A 15,054-nucleotide genomic window follows, 5' to 3' on the forward strand; every position below is an offset into this window, starting at 1 on the left:
GGTCACATGAATGACGAAAGCAAATAAAACATAAAGTACAGCCATGGTGCAGAACACAAGTCGGCGCAAACACGACAACATCTCACGAGAAATAGAAAACATTGCACAAACATGAATCAATGTTAAATAATTAGTTTCCCTGCAGCGCAATTCAACTCGGGCAGATAATTTTTAAACTGATCATAGTACAATTGCAATGAAGGTTAGTTAGAGGTGGTGATGGTGAACACACGATGGAGAAGCAGCGAAAGGTATTCAAGGATGTAGAGGGGCAGGGAGATGGAGAATTGTGATGATGAGGTTCCTATAACGAGGTGACAGAGGAGGTGTTGTGAAGTAATGGAGACATTGGCAGGACGTGGTGGTGGTGGTGGTAATAAGAGGCAGCGGGAGTAATGAGGAGAGTGAGAGGCAGTGAGAGGAGGTGGAGGTAATGAGGGGAGCGCAAATGATCCAGTAGCAGCTTACGTTGGAAAAGACAAAGTTGCCCCACCAAACGATGTGCTGCCACTGCTGCAGAAAAGGTCAACGCGGGGTCATGCGTCATTGTGAACGGATGACACCGCGCTTGTTTCCCTCGTTTCCCCAGTGCCTTTCCGGGGCACGGCGATGCAGATGATGTATCCAGCGAAGATATAGTCTCTTTGCATTTGAGTTCACGTGTGCGTTAGCTTGAAGTAGCCTTCACTCTTCGTAGTTCAAGTTGCCACGCACGTGTTGTGTGCGTCCCGTGAACTCATATACTTGAGTGAGACCGCTTGCTCTATCGTCCGTATTTTGTGTTAACGAATGCTAAGCAGGGTTGAGCCCTGGTTAGTACTTGAATGGGAGCCTACCTAGGAATACCAGGGCATGTAGGCTAGGGCTGCGAGGTGACCAGGGGATGTAGGACCCCTCAGTGTTTTTTTCACTATGTGTGTGTGTTTTCTCTGGGCACCCCGAGTTTCCTGCCACATAGAAAACACTGTGAATGAATAGGCAAAAAAAAGATATTTCTGTGGTTTTTCTTTACGAATGAAGGGCACTATTATCACTGCCCGTGCATTTTTGGGGGATACAAAGGTGAGGGAGCAGGGTGGGAGTGGGGTGTGACGTTATTCACCATCGACATGAACGTGACCGCCTGTGCACCAGCCAGCCAGACATCAAGCCAGCCAGCCAGCAAAACTTTTCTTACATAGTAGGATATGTTCTTTTTGTTTGTATTCTCGTGTGCCATGCCAGGCCTAAGAGGTGCTCGCAAACAGCGTTTGCTCAAACAGCCTGTGTCGGTTATACGGGGGATCTTTGTGCATTGTATCACCCTGTGATTCCCTCACTCGAATGGAGAGGCATCTCTGTAATATTGCAAGGTCGCGTGAAAACGACATGAAAAACATTTTTGGAAAACATTGCCCAACGAGTTTCTCCGCACGTGGCCTCGCCGCTCACGACGAGCGCACCACGAGCAAAGAGATTTGTTGCCGCTCGTTTCTGCCACTGGGCACATTCGACGTGGACGCTGTTATCGTGCACTCGACATCTCGAGCTACGCGGATTGAAAGCCCTGGTCTGGACACGATTGCTGCCGCTCGTCCGCGCGTGTAAATTTTGACGCGGCTCGCGATATCGGCTCCCTCTATGGCTTCCCGGCCTCGCCTGGTGAATGTGCCTTTCGAGAAAGACCCTTAATTTGCCGTTTATAAATCGTAAAATCGTGTTGGTTCAGCACCACACCCGGTCCCGCCACGGCACGGCTCGCAGGGGCTTCCTTCTTGTAGATTGTAAAGTCTTTTGGGCTCATTAGGTGATATGTTTAGTGCGTTAAACGTGATTTAATTTGCGGCAGGGAAAAAGGCCGGAGAGGGGCTCGGGGTGCCCCACCGTGGCTTTCATGAGACCCGGCACTTTAATCACATCCGACAACCAATCAGGGAGCCTGCCCAAGTGCCTGCGCAAAGTAATTAATCTCCAGAAACGAAAACAAAGAAGTTGTCAAGGTTTGTTTTTACAGATGTTATTGATTCTGCCACCGGGTTAACGATTTTTGGTCTCGCTCGTTTTCAAGCAAGAGAAAACCGAATTTTGTCAGTGGGCCGTAATGAAGAAAAGTTTGATTTGTACAACATTTAATTGGCGGACGAAGGTACAATAACACACTTTTGTGAGGAATGCATTTTTTAAATGTGTTTTTTTAATGGGTAGCTGGTATCCAGGCAGTGATGTCACTACCGTGTGTTGTTGTACCAGCCCGATAGGACGTTTGATTAAATCCAGTAACTTCATCTACGGCGCCCGGAGGGTCTTTACGTGGCAAGACTAAAAATCCAACTTGCTGCGAATCACAAAAGGTTGTGAAAACTCATTTCCCCTGTCTCCTAACACAGAGTTAAAGGCCAACGATCCTGGACATTATATCCGTGTTGTTCCCTCGGCTCAAGACCTTAATGTGCGAGGATGGCGTCGTTATCAACAATAAGTCTTATCACAGCGCCAGAAACGGGTTGTGCTTAACCGCCGAGGCCAGAATGACATCACAATGGGAGCAGGCTGCCCTCGTGTTCAACTCGGCTGGGGTGACGGCGATTCAGGGATGTGTCGGGGGGAAGGTCCACCACTCTTTGTTGTTGGTTGTGGTCGCGTAAATATGAATGCGTCTTAAATTCACCATCACTCGACACAGCCCAATCAGTCAGGTTTGTCAATTCATTACTAGTTCAGCACTAACCAGTTGTGTTTTGGAGCATAAACGCACGGCGTTTACAATTTGAGTACCGAGACGTTTAGCTGGTGGCTGCAACTGCGCTCACAATGCTCGGGCTGCAGTGCGTCGAGAAGCGGCCAGGAAGGCACGAGGGGCTTTCTGCACTCCCGATCAACGCTTTGCTTTGTAAAAGGGCTTGGTGCAACGCGTGGCCGTTAGCGTCATTATCATCGTCGACATCGCTCTTTACTCGGCCAGCTCCTGCCTCGTTGGCATTTGTGCCGAGGTCTTCATGCCGGTGGTGACAATGCTGCTCCGACCCTGCCGTGTGACCTTGTTAAGAGGCCTGGGGCTGGGTGGGGTGTGGTGGCGTGGGAGGGGAACGTACAAAAACTCCATCAGTGGCGATCAAAGCTGAAACCAAACGTCATCTTTAAGAGAACGAGGAACGATACGGTGCGCTCGTGTCCACCGCGCATTCCGCGATTGCTCTCAAAACCTTCCGCGGCGTGACGCCCAACCTGGGGCCGACCTTGCACAAGAGCGAATGCTGTTTCACTGCCTCAACTGTTCATCTCCTGGTGAAATAAAGGTGACGACAAACAGAGGAGGGTTGGATGAGGATGGGGGTGCTGAGCCCCCTCCAACACCGTGCGGGGGGGGGATGTGGCTGTGGACTTGGGGGTGTTGGTGCTGAGCGCGCGTGACGCCGTGCACTTCTGTCGCAGGCGCAGAACTCGGCGCTGTCTCTGGAGAACGAGAGCCAGCGGGATCAGTACGAGCGCTGCCTGGACGAGGTAACCCCCCAATCGCCGCTCGCCGTCGTCGCCGCGCAGAGCAGCGCCGCCTCTCCGCCACCGCAGGCCCCCCCCCCCCATTCCCCCCCCACCCCCCCCCGCCTCGCCCCCCACCCTTCACTCACTCGCGGTGCTGAGCCGGCCAGCGGCGCACGGCGGTTTGTTGGGGGCGTGGAACGACGCGTCGATTCGTCCCTGAAAATAATCTCGATCCCTCGCGATACGCACGTCAAATTGTGTGCGCACGAGTCGATTGTGTTTGATTCGTAGGCGTTGTATGGGATCGCTTCTCGTGGGGGCCCCTGCAGCCAATAGGGGCGCTGCGTTTTTCGCAATTTTACATGCGAAAAACCCCAAAAGGACTTGGGTTGAATCTGATCAATGAATCGTGACAAATGATCGACTCGAGAGAGGGGTGGGAGAGTCGCGGCGTGCCGAGTGGGCGGCAAACAGCAGAAGGAGCTGCGGCGTCGCAGGGTCCATATCGGTAAACCTCACTCACCGTGAGTTTTCTTAATCGCCGGTGGGCATGTCCGCCAGGACCTTTCTCACATTAACCCTCAGCCCAGGGGAGGCCGCCACACTCGGTTAATTGCCCCGATGCAGTGAGGATTGTCGGTGGGGGAGGAGGGCGAGAGGGGAGAGGAGGGGCGGGTGGACGGGAGGGCTCGAGGCCCCGCGATGAGCGAGGCGCCGGGTTGTCGTCACCGTCGCCGCTTAGCCTCCCGCCGCCTCCGCGGCGCCGAGGTCACGGCCACGGCGAGTTTCGCAGCGCCCACGCCGCCCACGCTGGCCATGCCGCCCATGCCGGCCATGCCGCCCATGCCGGCCATGCCGGCCATGCCGCCCATGCCGCCCACGCCGGCCATGCCGCCCATGCCGCCCACGCCGCCCACGCCGGCCATGCCGGCCATGCCGGCCATGCCGCCCATGCCGGCCATGCCGGCCATGCCGGCCATGCCGCCCATGCCGCCCACGCCGCCCACGCCGGCCATGCCGCCCATGCCGGCCATGCCGGCCATGCCGGCCATGCCGGCCATGCCGCCCATGCCGCCCACGCCGCCCACGCCGCCCATGCCGCCCACGCCGGCCATGCCGGCCATGCCGCCCATGCCGGCCATGCCGGCCATGCCGCCCATGCCGCCCATGCCGCCCACGCCGGCCATGCCGCCCATGCCGCCCATGCCGCCCACGCCGGCCATGCCGGCCGCGCGTCGCCACGCAGATCGCGGGGGTCCCGTGCGGCCAACGATGTTCACATGGCCGGCGGCTTTCGCTTGTGCAGAACAAAAGCCTTTGCGGTTCCAAACACGGATGAGCCTGATGCACATAAAACCCACGTGTTGTGCGTTGATATCTTGCTGCGGTAGGAGGGCAATCGTCAAAGTATTCTTTGTATGCCAATTGGGACACCAAACTAGCTTAACACATGACCTTATTTTGCCGCGAGCGAGCGCGCAGATGTCACGGATAATCTGTTATTATTCAAAGATAATTTCTAACTGTTTGAAGTTTGAAATCCACGGCGGCCAGAATGTCAGCTGTGTTTTTCTGAACAAGTTTTAATCTGACTTGTGGATCAATAGCCATTGAATCTCAGATCAATAGACATTGAGTCGTACCTCTGACTAACCGGCGTTGGTCTGGCCTCCTCCCTGCGCAGTCTGACATTCAGAGCAGCTGATATTTTTGGCGCTGCTGGATTTTTCGTGGGATTGGCGGAGCAGATGAAGCCTTTGTCCGAGTCTTCTCCCCTGCGTCGCGTCACCGGCGGCTCGTGGCGCTACCCTGCCGGGCAGCGCCTCGCGTCCCCTGGTGGGCCGTGGGTTGGCTTTTGTCATAAATATCACAGGGACCTATAAAAGGGAATGCATAAACTATATATATACATAAATAAAAATAAAGCAACACAATTAAAGCGAGGGGCAGGAGCGGAACTGAAATGCCAGGGTCATCCGGAAAAATGCCGTGCAGTCAATCGCACCGCGCCTGCCTGCCCGCCCTCCCTCCCGCCTGCTCTCCCCCACACCGAATCGTGTTAATGAAATGTTATTTTTGTCCTAGCGTGCGGAGTGGTGGTAAACCGGCCAGTGCGCTGTGCTGTGAACCAAGTGACTGTCAAGTTTGATTCCCAGCCGTGGCAAACATCAGTTGTGAATTGAATGGGAGCCGATCCTATCTTAACCAACCTTCAGCAACTCGCGCGTACCAGCATGGTGAAGAAAGGTCAAAATATCTCTGACCGAGACGACATGTGGAGTCCTTCATCCATTGGTGGATTGAGAATGGCTGGAAGTTGGGAATGTGCTGAGGAGCAGTGTTCCTTTAAGTTTCCTCCTCGTGAGCCGGGCAAGTCTAAGCCGTTCATCGTCCCTGTCGCTCTCGCATCCGCCTGGCAAATTCAAATCCATTGGTGGCGTTGTGTCTCTCACGTTCTGCTGTGGTGTGTTTCGCCGCAGGTTGCCAACCAGGTGGTACAGGCGCTTCTCACACAGAAGGTGGGTGGGTATTTGCTGATCTTGCGATAACAGACGCTGATGTAACGTCATCGTCGGGTGGTGACCGTTAAGTCTGGGCCCTTGGCTTTTTCGTCTTTTTTGGCCTGTGGCACAGCAGCTGTGATTTAAAAAAATTATAATCACGAATTCTAAAATAGCCAATGTGTTTGGTTCGCTTGGTCACCTCTGAGTTTTAAAAATACATTTTGTAAGCAAACTAAAATCCACATTTCGACTTTAGTTTTTTTTACATTTGTGATGCGTGTTTGATTGTCTCAGCCCTAGTCACCCATGTCTGCACACAAAAAAAAACCTGATATAAGTATGGCGTTTAATTGGCCTAGCCCACCTTTGAAGACTAAAAGTCATAAATATGTCAGATGAAGGATAAGAGGCCTGTTGAAGTGACACCAGAAGCACTTCTAGAGTACCATCTTCCGGGGCCATTCTGTGTTGTTAATGAGGCCTTGGCTTCCCGTGAGACTTCCAAGAGAATATTTCGTCAGCTTATTATTTAACTCAGAGAGATTGAGTTTGAATGTTTTCCTGTCATATGGGTCAAATTTTTGGGGGTTTATTTCCCCAGAAAACACACATCAATGCAAGGTCGAATTTTTAAATCTAATTGGCAATCAAATTTAAAATATTTTTGAAGCACATTGAAGAGCAATGAAACGTGTTCATACTTTCACTGGAAGTGACATCAGGGTACAGCGAAACCTGGCATGTAGTGGTGGCACTGCCCATAAGTAAGCTAAGCAAAGGTTTATGGCCACAAATAGATCAAGGGCCCCAGGTGTATGAAAAATAGGGGTGCACCAATTATCAGCTCGAACTATGATCCCTATAAAATTTAAAATAAAAGCTCATTCAAAAAATGCTTAGATTTAACAGCACACAGAGGTGTCCATTGCATGTACAAAAGCTCTCTCGACCTTATAGTGGTCTAAATATCAAAATGGCCACACAGTCAGTTCTTTTCAGCTATTGGTTTGGACAAGGTTGGTAACGTTTTCCATGCAATGTGCACCTGTGTGCATTGTTAAATCTGTGTGTTTCTAGCCTGCTTCCAATGTTTCAGTTGTGATGGAGTTTCTGTTGTCATGAACAGATTGGAATTACAACAACAGCGTTTAATAATATTTTTTATTGCGGTTATTATGACATTACACAAATTATATCACACGGGTGTGGTATAATTAAGTAGCTTGTCCACAATGTAATGTTTGCAGTCACGTGACACACCCACAAATCGTGTCTGCTTAGGGCCTTCAAAGTGCCGTTTCCCGTGGTGCACGCAGCAAGACCTGGGCACGAGGCTGTGCTTCGTGTTCACCGCCTTGCGCGTTGTTCACTGCCTTGTTCACCACCGTGCGCGTTGTTCACTGCCGTGTACCTTGCTGTGTGGGGTGGGCATGGCGAGTGGCTCGTGTCAGTTCACTCCGCAACACCCCCTTCTAATCGTTCATGTCCGCACCTTTGCCCGTCCGCTCATAAACATTTCTCTTGGCGTGCATTGCCGACAGATCTGCAGTGTGTTCTTCTCGCCGATGTTTATTGTTTTACTGAGCTCTCGCGCGTCTGCGTGACACGACAGAGCGCATCTGCGATGGCTTGCTTGAATGTGTGACTTCCCCGGCAAGGTCCAAGAGTTTCATGAACTTGCGTTGAATTGGTGTAGAAAAAACACAAGAAATAATTGTATATATATGGAGAGACCAATGTAAGAAGAAGATGTATTGTTTGTTTATTTTGTAATTTTACTTTTTCTACCTACGTGACTTTACCGAAAGAACCAAAGAGTATAATTTAACTTGTGTTTGGTAATTCGTTATGCCATTTTTGAAGGTTGCATTATACGTGCACACAATGTTTAAATAAATAAATACTTACATATATATTACAGATATATTATGGCTGCTTAGCTATATACAAAATCTACATAAATAAAAAGACTAAGTTCCACGTATAGCATTATAGTCTGTTAGGGAAAGTGCTATTAGTGAGCACCTATTAAGGCATGAGCTGGTTGATGTCACCAACACCACCCCTGGCTGTCTTTGTCTTCCAAGTGCTGTAGTGTTAACACTGTAGCACACACGCATACACCTAAATAATAATAATGATACCGAGAGGCACGTATACATGTATACATACATTTAAACAAGAGTAGATACTCGCCTGTACATGGTACGTATATACAAACCTATTAGGTTGCTCTCGCGAAAGACTGGATAACATTTACACGTCCCGTACATTCGCAAAGGTTTTACAAACCCTGACGGGGATCTCGGCGAGCCCTCGGCCCGTTTCACTCGGCCCCACGCGTGGCTCCGGAGCGGCCGACCCGGCGTGCGTGCCGGGTGGGGGGGGGTGTCCCTCGAGTCCTGAGGAGGCCGCGGGATGGGTCTGGTGACGGACGATGCGCCCTGGCCTCTCGGCAGGACCTGCGCGAGGAGTGCCTGAAGCTGCGGACGCGCGTGTGCGACCTGGAGGAGCAAAACCGCAGCATGAGCATCCTCTTCCAGCAGAAGCTGCGCCTGCCGTCAGAGGCCACGCTGCAGGTGAGGGCATGCGGTGGTGGAGTTCGGTGGGCTCACGGTTCACGCCACCGAGCCAGAAATGTATTGATCTCTTCATTTATTCACACTTGCCATGCAAAGGCCCAAAGGCCCAAACGTGCGTAGCAGCAGGCAAAACAGCATAATTTAAGGTGTAACAGATATCAGTTAGTACTTGCATTGAATTAAGCGAGATTGACAGAACTGGGAAAGCAGACGATGGGAGGGAACTTGAAAACGGAGTAGTGCGAGGAAGAAGCATTGTGGCGGATGAGATGAAACGGTGAGTCTGGTCGACCGAGTCCTCAGCATTTGTGAAGGATTCAATGAGTGACCTTCGTTGGAACAGTGCCATGGTAGTCGTAGCGAAATGAGAGTGATAAGGAGGCGACTGGCCGCTGGTGATCGAGTGAATGGAGTGAATCAGTGAGTGCTGGAACATCAATCGATCAACCTGACTGCCTGATTGTGTAGAGATGGAGCCTGGAGCCTCTGTTGAGTGCAAGTCCCCACTTATACAGGCCCTGAGGTGTTCTCCATAAGGCGGCACAGCAAGTAGGATTGAGTTTGGATGTTCTCCCATAGCAGGTGTAGATTTGATTAAAGGGCACGATTTTCAGATGCATAAATATATACGTATATATATACTTACGTATGCGTAGTGTATAAATAAATTGACAGGGTTATCCTGCATCTGAGCTTTTATTAAGTGAAGAAATAAGTTGGAGTGTTGTCACATATTTTAGAAAACCTTAATCCCACTACTTTATGGTGGTGTTACATTTTTAGGGGCTTTCATTTGTGTGTCGTTTATTTCACTTTTTATGCTATTCAAAAGACCATGGTTGCGGTGCACCCTTTTATTTACCAGTGGTAATCTGATCACAGCAGCGCAATTGCATAGTGGTTGCATTGAAGGTGGGGAATAAAATACAGAGGGTTTTTCAAACATAAGGCGGATGACGGAGCGGTGTGAATTACGCACAGAGGTACGCATTAGAGCCGTGAGTGGCTGTCATTTTGATGCTTCCCATCGAGAGCGTGCGATGTCTAATGCCGCGACGGGGAGAAAAAAAAAGGTCCAATTGAATTAACTTGCCAACCCCCCCCCCTCGCCCCAGCAAAAAAAAAACACGCGGAGACGGGCCTGCTCATTTGAAAAAGCCTAGATAAGAGTGACATGCTCCGCAGAAGATTACCCCGCGTATTAAATGGCACGGATCTGGCGGAAAGCCATTTCTCTGCGCCGTGCGCCGTCGCACAATGCCCGCCCGTCTCGGCTCGGGACCCTAATGAATCGCGCTGTCGCGTTTGTGAATGGCGCTGCCGTGTTTTGAATCCCCCTGCCCGTTTGATGGGCCCACGCCGGTACGCTCAATAGCACGGGCGTATTTATTCTTCGCATTTGTTGACTGTAATGCAATAATGGCTCCTCGCAAGGTCAGAGCCATGTCGCTGCTCAGTCATTCACGCCGCGGCCGCGGCCTCCGACGGGAAGTACGCCCGCCGCATCCTTGGCTTATGGATTTCCGTGTCGCCAGTGACTCGTAGGGAAAACAAAGGAGCCACTGAAAAGGCCATTGGAGCAAATGTAACCGTGTTATCTACTGGGCGCTTTTCTCAAATTGTCATGACAAACGACAATGGTGTGTCCAAAAAGATCGAGTGCACGCATTTTTTTCTTTTTAGACTGTCAAAGCTTCTTTATATGAGGTGCATCAAGCAGGAATGTTAAGCTGCCTGCAGCTTGTTTACAGCAAGGCCCTATCTGCTAGTACGTGTCTGTGCGCCAAGTGGATTCATTTAAAGTCGCGTGCGCGCCCTGTACAATGAGGCGGTGACTGAGCCCCACTTTGTCTGCGTGTGCCATAGCCGCAGCGGACGTTGACGTGAAACCAATTAAGCAGAGAACACACGAACTGTGTTTGCTAAGGGGCCTAAGGTTGCATTTTAAGCCAGTAAGCCCCAGACACGATGAGAGGGCTCTAGCCACGAATGCCGGGCGTATAATAACGCGTCCCAAAGCTGCGGTCCAATCGATCAACGATCCTCGCAGACCCCCGAGGCCACGAATCCCACCCCCCTACGATGCCCCCCTCCCCCCGCCCGCCCCAAGAGGACACTGCGATGACCCTTTCCCAGGGCCCAGAGACACGCTTGCTTCTAGACGCTCTCTCTGCCTCCCAAGACCACTTGCGGATGAGCAGATGGTGTGCGAACGTGCGCCGCGTATTGTTTCCCAATCTCCTGGGTCTTAGACTTGCACGCTGTAATGACCGGTGTCGCCGTCGGCCCTTGCGACGTTGCGACAGGCTCTTAAACAATGCGCCCCGTGCCTGCGGGGGGGTTTGCGGACCTCCGCGGTGCACGTGCCAAAGCAGCGGCCGCTGGCCTGCGTCCCCCGGCAAAAAAACCCTTCGTGCGGAGTGGAGCTTCCACCACGCCTGTTAGGTTGCACAAAGACAGACAGACGAAGGGGGATTCCGCCGACTCGCGTCAACGTCAACCGGTGCGCTAGCTATCGAGTGTGCAGTCTGTGTAGCTGCACGGAGGCCAGGCCTAGGGGGTCGGGCTAAAGTTCACTCCTGACGTCGATGTGCCGTGTCGCTCTGCTCCAACGAGCAACGAGACGGCGCTCATGCTCGTCGACGACCGTGATCCGTTGGTGCAAGCTACTCGTTCTCGTGGCGGTGGCGAAACATGCTATTGCTGAAGAAGGTTTTTCATAAGAGCATTGGCCTGCATTAAAAGTAAAGAGTAAATATGCGTACGTGTACATATATTACTGGAGCGGTGCCGAGCACACTGGGCGATAAATCTCAGCCATTGCTAATTAGAGTAGCGCGTGATATCTGGACAGGTCTTTCCCCCCCACCCCTTCATCAATCTGCCCCGACCAGCTTGGTGAAGTATGGTCAAAGAACCTCGCGGACCAACACTGCATGCGGAAGTCTCCTTATAGCAGTGGATAGGCATATGGCAGTACAGTAAATTATTCTGATTGTTTATACGTATTATAGTAAATGTATTGGTCGGGGTTTACACAAGCGTCGTAAAAATAACTAAATGAAGTCTGCCCCTAATAGCGAACTACTCTACGAAGCCAGCCAGCTGAGTTTGCTTCCTGTCCACGGCTAACATCTGTGTCAAGTGAACAGGGTACATCACCTCTCCTCAAACAACCACCTCCCAGTATGATGAATGGCTGTACATTGTCGTCCTTGTCGTTCTCGTCGCATGCAGCGTTGATGTTGTTGAACACTGGTTTAGGATGCCGTTGCGATGGGTTTTCCTGCATACCCCTCTCTTTCTGGGATTCCATCGCATGATCAAGGCAGCCAAGGTCACACGGCAGTATTTCCATTTTCATCTGGTGCGGTGTGTGTATTAGCAAGTCGTCGCATTCAAAGGTCACCTCGCTCGCACACGCGCGCATGCACGCACACACACGCAGACACACGCACACGCACGCATGCACACAGACACGTGCACGCACCATTAAGAGGGTCTTTATCACCTGTCTCCATCTAATCAGATACAATGTCATACTCCAACACACTAATATTCCCTTCATCGCATTATAACTAGGAGGTGCATGATTGCCAGACTGATGGGTAACGCCTTTGGTTCCTCAAAGACGTGCCTGAATGGCACTCAGCCTTCTTCATTAAAAAAAACAGAGACAAAGGTTCCCCATATAGACACACAGGCTGTTGGGGCAAGTGCTTTTAATGAACACCGACAAAGGTTATCACAGCACGCGAGGAGGTGTGTGTCAAACACCACGCCTGGATGCCTTCATCTCTCTCGTGCTGATGTCTCCACATTGCACCAGGTGCTGATTTATTATTAAGTTGACCTAAGGGAGGCCCAGGACCGGTGCAGATCTCACCACTGATTTTGGTCATGAGAGGGAATGGAACTCGTGTCGCTGGATTCATAGCGCAGTGCGCTAACCACTCCAACATCCCTCCCCCCTCACACACACACACGTGCACACACACACGTGCTCACACAAACGCAAACGAACGTGGAATTGTACGCGCGCACACACACGCACCAACACTGATTTCTACAAGCTCGCGCACACGCGCGCATGTGCGCACGCACGGACCAACACACATCAGCAAGCGAGCACCTGGGGAACACTTGACGGGCCCAGTAAAAGCTGCTTACCCCGGCGCTGACAGCATGCTTGCTTATATATCACAGCTGTGCCAGGAAAATGCTCCTCTGCTCACATGCTCGCAACCTTCCCACCTCGCGGTAAATCCCGACCCTTTAGAGCCACTGGAGCCATTCTGCCGATGTTCCAATTTACAACCGCAGCGAGGCTTTGACGTCGCGGTCACACTCTGCAGATCACCCCCCACACCCCCCCCACCTCCCGTTACCTGTGCTGAAATGTTCACGGCTTGTTTTTGGGATCAAATTAATTTGACCGATTGTTTTTATTTAAAAACATTTTTGTTGTTGTTGGGTTGTCGATGATGATGCTCTTTGTTTAACCAGAAAATCCTCACGGAGTCTTAAGAACCTCTTGCATGAGGGGGGTGGGGTCCAGCATTGAGTCCGAAGTGCCGATTCCATTGCTGAGTGGCAGGAAAACAGAGTGTTGAGAGAGACCACACTTCATACGGGAGGAGAACCAGTGCCTGATTATCCCAGTAGCACAAGTAGCTACATATGCTACAGGCCCCGCACTTTCAAGGGCCCCGCGCGAAATGCTTTCAAGCTATCAATTCCGGTTCAGTGATTCTGCACTTGCTCTTACTGTAGTACTATACCACCTTCAACTTTTATGAACGACTGGGTGTTTAAGGTTAGCGATTTGTCATATTATCTGGCTGTTTCGCAAATGAAAAAATACAAATACTTTACTATGCAAGTTGAAAGTTTTTCTTTTAATATTTGCGTGTTATTTTTTTTAATTATGGCCCCTTTATAACATATGCTACAGGCCCTGTGCAAGCTTAATCCGGCACTGGGGATAACACTCAACAAGCTCTGCACAGATGGTTGCAATCCACTTGGCTCCTTCTTGCATCTTCTGGTTACCTCGCAGCCCCAGCGAGTTTGAGAGCTTCAGATATTTGTGGGGACTTGAAATCCTCGCCTCCCAGGTGGTGAGAGGCAAGATTTCTACGTAATAAAAGACCAGAGCAGAGATGCACACTCGTGACAAATGAAAACAACTCAAATGTAACGTCTCTGTGACAATTTTTGGCGGAGATGTGAGCTTTTGTAAGTATGCTGAACTTTTTTCACGCTGTATGTAGCCAACCGTGCTAATCGTAGGTGTGGGGAAAGGACACATGCTAAACATGTGACCAACTTTGTCAACAATGATGTCCACTGATTGATTTGCCACTTCTATTAATCGCCTTCCATAAACATAAAAAAACAGTATTAATCTATTTGTATGCAAGCGTTTATGTATGTATATAGTCCAATTCATAAAAATGTACTTCCTCTATTACGTCGTGATTATTGGCGTCATGCTCATCTCTGTGAGCCAGAGAGATGAGGGCGGTTTGGAAGTCGCCGATTGTGGAACACAGCTAGCACCATTCGTTCTAGATTTGAAGCTTTCGTGACTGCAAGGATTCATATTCTTAGGTTTTTTCGGTAAAGTCACGTAGGTAAAAAAATTAAAATTAATAAAAGTAAAATAAAAAAAAATTCATGACCTTTCGTGATTTTAATTTTAATTTTACTTTTATTATTTTTTATGTTTTACCTACGTGACTTTACCGAAAAAACCTAAGAATATAGCACCATTCGCTCAGCTTATTCTGAGAAACGCGATTATACATCACACAAGCCGCGAGCACAGAATCCAACCGCCTTTAGTTTCGGAATTCCCGTCACAGCATGTCACGATCGTTTGACGTGCAATTTTAACAAACTGCAGTGGCATCTGGCGCTCAGGACAAACACGGCCCTGCTGGCTTGGAGTATGACCGTGACATCAATTGAATGAAGCTCAAAATGTATATGCGTTTGCGATTTACATTTGGCGCCCATTGACCTACTTTCACATTTTGTTTTGCGGGTCATTGTCTACGTGCGGGCGTCTGCGCTAGCTGTGGGTCTGTAGTGTGGAATCCACTTCAGTTGTGAATCCTTTCTGGGCAAAAAAATAAGAGTTGGAATTAGAAGGCTTAAAGACGCCATACAGAAACGGTGACTGTTTATTTTATCGACAGGAAATCGGTCACAAGCGGAGGAAAACGCGGGGAGGTCTTGACGATCCTGGAATTGAACATGGGCAGAGCATTGAGCTTTATGGCAGCGAAGAGTGTACAACATATATGAATTGAAAATAACCGATTCTTGCAAGCACAGTTCGATGCATTTATCGTGAGTCTAAGAATCAATATCGATGCTTCTCTACGGGCACAATGTCAGCGCTCACGTCCATCACCTGGTGGTCAGCAAGCGTGCCACCGAGTCGGTTTGCGTGGATTCGACGGTTCCTGCTCGATTCCTGGTTGAAACCCTGCGATGTCGCT

The 15,054-nt window shown here is 50.3% G+C and overlaps 1 protein-coding gene across 1 annotated transcript in view; it reads left to right on the top strand.

The window, feature by feature from the left end:
- Positions 1 to 15,054, top strand: part of NCKAP5 (NCK associated protein 5) — a 259,865-nt gene that overhangs the window by 191,879 nt on the left and 52,932 nt on the right. The window contains exons 8-10 of the mRNA XM_078603791.1: positions 3,412 to 3,480; positions 5,940 to 5,978; positions 8,423 to 8,542. Coding sequence (XP_078459917.1) covers positions 3,412 to 3,480; positions 5,940 to 5,978; positions 8,423 to 8,542 — 228 coding nt within the window. The remainder of the gene's footprint in view (positions 1 to 3,411; positions 3,481 to 5,939; positions 5,979 to 8,422; positions 8,543 to 15,054) is intronic.

The sequence above is a fragment of the Lampetra planeri genome, chromosome 2 (assembly GCF_965212315.1).
Source record: "Lampetra planeri chromosome 2, kcLamPlan1.2.h2, whole genome shotgun sequence".
Taxonomy (NCBI): domain Eukaryota; kingdom Metazoa; phylum Chordata; class Hyperoartia; order Petromyzontiformes; family Petromyzontidae; genus Lampetra; species Lampetra planeri.